The sequence below is a fragment of the Porites lutea genome, chromosome 11 (assembly GCF_958299795.1).
Source record: "Porites lutea chromosome 11, jaPorLute2.1, whole genome shotgun sequence".
NCBI lineage: Eukaryota > Metazoa > Cnidaria > Anthozoa > Scleractinia > Poritidae > Porites > Porites lutea.
The window spans coordinates 24,501,128-24,507,370 of record NC_133211.1 but is presented as its reverse complement, the minus strand read 5'-3'; the positions used below and the strand labels follow the sequence as shown (position 1 = coordinate 24,507,370).

At 43.6% G+C, this 6,243-nt stretch overlaps 1 protein-coding gene across 1 annotated transcript; it reads left to right on the top strand.

Moving 5' to 3' along the window:
* The first annotated feature begins 421 nt into the window (after positions 1–421).
* LOC140953359 (uncharacterized) lies at positions 422–5,722 on the top strand. Its single transcript, XM_073402845.1, has 2 exons — positions 422–4,912; positions 5,039–5,722. The coding sequence occupies exons 1-2, from the start codon at positions 422–424 to the stop codon at positions 5,720–5,722; spliced, it is 5,175 nt and encodes a 1,724-aa protein (XP_073258946.1).
* Positions 5,723–6,243: the final 521 nt, after the last annotated feature.

The window sequence follows — 6,243 nt, the reverse complement described above, 5'->3', positions numbered from 1 at the left end:
ATTTGTTCGGAACTGAAATTTTATATTCTGTTAGATTGTTCGGACGCGTGGGAACTAGGCCCTAAGTTAGTCTTCAGGGGCTCGGACCCCCCTTTAGTTTTTTCGACACATGTGTTTTCGCTTGCGTTGTAAAATTCTTGTAGTTTGTTCATCATGTTTATGTTTCGTAAATACAGTTGATTTATGCAAGAAATCGTTTTATGCATGGTCCTTCAGTAGCCGGATCTACAGTGTAGGCGAGTATTTGAAGATACCAGCGGAGAATTGAGAATTGGACCTCCGTTTGTGGTAAAGAATTTGGTCAAGTTGGTCTTGGCAGTGCGGCGATTGGCGCCATTATCTCTTGTGAACTTTGCAGAAATTTTGGAGTGTTTTAATGAACGAAACTGTCATTCAAGGTTAGTGGAGATTGTGTATGAAAATGGTGAATGACCTGGAGGCTATTAAGAAGAAAAGACGTTTTCTTAGAAAGTCCGTGACGGACACCTTGAAGTCTATCGACGAAGCTCTGTCAATCCCCGATAACCATGCTAGAATTCAGGTTTTGAAAGATAACATTGCAAATAAATGGAACGATCTTCAAGAAGTTCAGGCCTCAATGTGTACTCTATTGGAAGAGAAAGAGATTGACGAAGAATGTGTGAGTCATAACGAGTACGAATTGCGTGTCATTGAATGCATGGCGAAAATGATGCATTACCTAGAAAGTAAACATGTCGGAAAGGAAAGCGCGGGAAGTAATTCAACTGCAGCCCAGGCGCCGCTATCGTTAGGCCCCAAGGTACAAGTGAAGCTTCCAAAGATTGATCTGCCAACATTTGATGGGGATGTTTTAAGCTGGCAGTCTTATTATCAGTCAATTAAAGTCTCAGTGGTGGATAATCCATCTTTAGCTGATGTTCAGAAATTAGAATACCTAATGAGATCATTGAAAGGTTCAGCTGCCGAAGCGGTTAAAGGGTTTGCAGTCATACAAGAGAATTATCAGCCAGTATTAGAGTCTCTGAAGGAACGATTTGGCCATCCGCGGTTGATTCTTGATGCACACATAAGGTCCCTAATTCATTTGCCACAGTTGAATTCTGAAGATGCATTGTCCATGCGTAAATTTTATGATCAAGTAGTTGGTCATGTTCGTTCTGTTGAATCAATGGGAGAGAAGTTCCGTTCCGAGACCTTAGCGCCTGTTCTCGTGCCTTTAATTGTTGACAAGTTACCGAAAAAGGTTGTGGAGAAGTGGGAATTAGAAATTGGTGACCATAAAGAGGACTATGTGAAAGTGAAAACATTGTTTGCCTTCTTAGAACAGTTAATAAGAGCTAAGGAGTCCTCCCAGCCTCCCTCTCTTCAATCGAAGTCCCCTGCACAGGAAAACAGTTGGAATCATGGAGCCCATTCCAAGTCTCGAAAGTACTCTACCTCTGCCTTGTGCACGACAACTCAAGGGCGTGTGTGCATCATTTGTGGTAAAAACCATTGGGTGTGGTCGTGCATCAGTTTCCTGTCATTGCCAGTTAAAGAAAGATTTAGAAAAGCGGTATCCAAAGGACTGTGTTTTCGGTGCCTTGAATCGGGTCACAGAGCTGAAGTTTGTCAAAAACCACTCTGTAAATACTGCCGTGGTAAACATCACAGTCTCCTGCACTTGGAACCAGTCAAGTCTCAGCCAGAAGAAGCCAATTCAAAGTCCTCTGAGCCACCATCCTCATCTGCAACTCCTCCTTCGTCGTCTTCCATAGTAGCAAGTTCCATTGCAGTTAATTCAGGTGGGAAGGTGATCCTGCAGACTGTTCCTGCTGTCCTTTGTGGATCCAATGGCTGCAAAAAGATTGTCAGATGTTTCTTTGATCCCGGCTCCCAAACGTCCTTTGTCCAACAGAGTGTGGTTGAAGAGCTTGGTCTTGATGGGGAGACCGTGAGAATCGCAGTCTCGGGTTTTGGAAGAAAATCTGCTAGGGACACTTTGCGAAAGAGAATTTCCTTTACGCTAGCACCGGTCAGCGATCCTGGAAAGCCGCAAGGTCTTGAGGCACTAACTGCTCCAGTTATATGCCGTCCAGCTGATGCTGTGGATGTTTATCCTACCAAGTGGCCTCATCTTCAAGATATAAAGTTTCCAGAGAAATTTCCCCGAAACGAACAAGAGATTGATGTTCTCATTGGCTTGGATTTCTATTATTCCTTTGTATCCAGAGATGTTGTGAGAGGTGGTCCTAATGAACCAGTGGCACTTCGTACATCCTTAGGTTGGGTCTTCTGTGGACCAACGGGTGGTCATGGCCAAGATTGCACAGTGTCTATGAGTGTTCAAGTTTGTGCTAACCAAGAACTAAATGATACACTTCAGAAGTTCTGGAACTTGGAGTCCATTGGTATTACACCTGTTGAAATGTCAGTTTCCACCAGCCAAAGTGAAAGTACAGTCTTAAAGAAGTTTAAAGAGACATTAGCATACAAGAATGGTCGGTATGAAGTCTCATTGCCATGGAAAGATGAGCAAGTTGTACTGAAAGACAATTACAAGCAAGCAAGAAGTAGGCTGTATAATCTGGAGAGGAATCTGCTCCAAGATCCATCCAAAGCCAAGTCCTACCAAGAGGCCATTAATAAGTATGTGGAGGACGGAGTAGCAGAAGAGGTACCCTATGAGCAGTATGCACCAGCAGATGGGCGTCCTGTGTTTTACCTTCCACATCATGCTGTTATCCGAGAAGATAAGCAAACAACTAAGACGAGGGTTGTATTTGATGCATCCGCGAGAGATTTAAATGGTGTGTCGCTAAATAGCTGCTTAGAAGCGGGCCCTGCATTGCACCCTGATTTGGTCGGAATTCTTCTGCGCTTCAGAAAGAATCAGGTGGGGGTCATGGGTGATGTTGAAAAGATGTTCTTACAGATTGGCTTGAAAGAAGAAGATAGGGATTCACATCGCTTCCTGTGGAGAGATTTGGACCCTGATGCCACACCTAAGATTTATCGAATGTCAAGAGTTACTTTTGGAGTTATTTCTAGTCCATTCCTTGCCATCTGTACCACTCAAGAGCACGCAAGGAGATGGAAAGAAACATTCCCTGAAGCTTCAGATGAAATTCTGAGGAACACTTATGTTGACGACTTTGCCTCAGGGAAAGATACTGTACGTGAAGCCGTGAGGTTACAGCAAAGTTCAAAACAGGTTATGGAGAAAGCAGCTTTCAATTTGACAAAATGGTCCAGCAATTCGCCTGAGGTTATGCAAGCCATTCCTGAGAAAGATAGAGCATCAGATAGTTTGATCAGATTGGAGAGTGAACTACCGGGAATGCATCCAGTTACGAAAGCTTTAGGTCTAAAGTGGAATACGAAAACAGACAGCCTTGTCTTTATGATTGAATTGGACTCTCTGAAATTGAAATCAGAGACATTGTACACTAAGAGAGAACTAGCTTCTTTAGCAGCAAAGATCTTCGATCCGATTGGTCTCATCTCGCCTTTTACAGTAAGGTCAAAACTTTTGCTTCAGAGTCTGTGGACCCAGGGTGTTGGTTGGGATGATGAGTTACCTGAAGAAACCTCTAGGAAGTGGGTTCAGTGGGTTCAAGAGCTTTCAGAGCTTGAACAGCTTCACATTCCAAGAAGTTACATTGATTGGCCTTTAAGCCAGCACGCAAAGGTGGAGTTACATGCATTTGGTGATGCATCAGAAGTTGCGTATGCCACCGCCATCTACATCAGAGTTGTTCCTAAAGAAGGGAAGGCGTCTACAAGCCTTGTGATGTCTAAGACAAGAGTTGCTCCTGTGCGAAAAATTAGTCTCCCTCGCTTGGAGCTAATGGCTGCAGTGATAACTGCTCGACTGTGTATCTATGTTAAAGATGCAATTGACTGTCCTATTAGCCGCATTGTCTGTTGGACAGACAATTCTTCCACCTTACACTGGATCAGAGGATCAGCCTCACAGTGGAAACCATTTGTTGCTAACCGTGTCATGGAAATTCAGTCGCTGTTGGATCCTAGTGTTTGGAGATATTGCCCAGGGTCGCATAATCCAGCAGATCTACCTAGCCGAGGCTTATCTGTCAGCCAGCTTAGAGAGAGTCAGTTGTGGTGGAAGGGGCCCTCTTGGTTGCAAGAGTTAGAAAAGGATTGGCCAGAGGATTTAAGATCCAAGTCTCCAAATGAAGCAGTACAAGTGGAGAGGAAGAGTAAAGCTATTGGCAGCTGTGTTGTCCAAACTAGAGAACCGTTTATTGACTACACCAGGTTCAGCAAGTACAGTCGATTGTTAAGAACTGTTGCATGGATCAGAAGATTCATTCGCAACTCGAAGTTGAAAGAAGAAGAGAGACTTTCAACTCCTTTAACTGGACTAGAGATACGAGAGGCAGAAGAATGGCTGATAGCCCATGTACAGAAAACAAGTTTTGACGAAGTAGCTTCGTTGGCTAAACATGGTGGTCCCTTGAAGGACAGTAAGCTAGCAAATTTAAATCCATTTCTGTGCCCTACTAGTGGCTTACTTCGCGTTGGAGGAAGAATTCATAAGTCTTCATTACCCGAAGAGGAGAAGCATCCCATTATCTTGCCTTCCAACCATCCTGTTGTGAAGCTCCTGATTGAAGATGTTCACTGCCGTGAACTCCATGCTGGCGTTGAGTGTACTTTATCAGTCCTACGACAGAAATTTTGGTTGATCAAAGGAAGATCAACAGTCCGCCAGACAGTAAAGAACTGCCTAGTTTGTCGCCATTACCACACAAAGCCATTTATACAGAAGATGGCACCACTTCCTGAAGACAGGATCAAACCTGCACCGCCATTTACTAATGTTGGTTTGGACTTTGCTGGTCCATTGTTTTTAAAAGACAGTGGCGAAAAGGCTTACATCTGTCTATTTACCTGTTCAGTTACCCGTGCAATACACTTAGAGTTAGTGAGCAACATGACTGCGGAGCGGTTTCTCCTTGCCTTAAGACGAATGGTGGCAAGAAGAGGAATGTGCAGTATTATTTGATCAGATAATGCCAAAACATTCAAGAGTGCTAATAAACATTTGCAGCAATGCTGGAGAGTACTTGAAGCTGACAAAACTCAAGTCGCATTGTCTGAAAGGAAGATTCAGTGGAAGCATATCGTGGAGAGATCCCCATGGTGGGGTGGGTTTTATGAACGTCTTGTGAAGAGTGTCAAGACACCTCTGAAGAAAATCTTTGCCAAAGCAATGTTGGATGCTGAACAGCTGACCACCATTTTAGCTGAAATCGAGGCACAGCTAAACAGTCGTCCTCTTACTTACCTTAGTGCAGACCCTGGGGACTACAGCGTGATTACCCCTGCTCAGATTCTCATTGGGAGAAATCTTCAAGCGTCTCCAGCTAAGGACACTCGTGTTTCGGAACACACTTCTAGAGCCATCACTAAACGTTTTCAGTATCATCAAAAGCTTGTCAATGGATTTTGGAAGCGTTGGCATGCTGAGTACCTGAAGTCTTTGATACCCCTCAAGAAATGGTTTACAGTTGGTCGCGAGATACATAAAGGTGACTTGGTCCTTGTTAGCGAAGATAACTTAGCTCGAGGTCAGTGGAAACGTGCGCGCGTGGAAGCCACCCATCCTGGTCGTGATGGTCTTATCCGATCAGTTACCTTGCGACTGACATCTGGAAGTCTTACACGTCGTCCAGTACAGCGACTACACCTTTTTGAAGCCTGTGATGCTGATCTAGCTGCTGAACTTGATTGAACTGCCAAAGGAACTTTGACAATTATTGAACTTGATGGGAACATTATTGATCAATTTGAAGATGCACTCCCTGCATCGGGCGGGAGGATGTTCGGAACTGAAATTTTATATTCTGTTAGATTGTTCGGACGCGTGGGAACTAGGCCCTAAGTTAGTCTTCAGGGGCTCGGACCCCCCTTTAGTTTTTTCGACACATGTGTTTTCGCTTGCGTTGTAAAATTCTTGTAGTTTGTTCATCATGTTTATGTTTCGTAAATACAGTTGATTTATGCAAGAAATCGTTTTATTCACCATTCTTTCTTCTCATTTTGCATCCTTTTCTCATGGATCTGCTTCTCCTTCAGGGTCTAGACTCTGTGTCTTCTTGTCATCCCCTTCCTAACTTTCTGTACAAAAATAAGATAGATTTAATCAAATAAATAATAAGTTGTCAGATTGTTATAACAAAAACAAAACTACAGTAGATACCAAGTGCCTTTCCTTTTAATGCTATACGAGCATCTAGTAACCCACAATAATCT

Bases quoted from the DNA above. Each gene is read 5' to 3' on its own strand.
- LOC140953359 (XM_073402845.1), top strand. From the start codon at position 422: ATGGTGAATGACCTGGAGGCTATTAAGAAGAAAAGACGTTTTCTTAGA. The intron at 4,913-5,038 runs GTGAGCAACATG...AAACATTTGCAG, and splicing joins GTGCAATACACTTAGAGTTA to CAATGCTGGAGAGTACTTGA.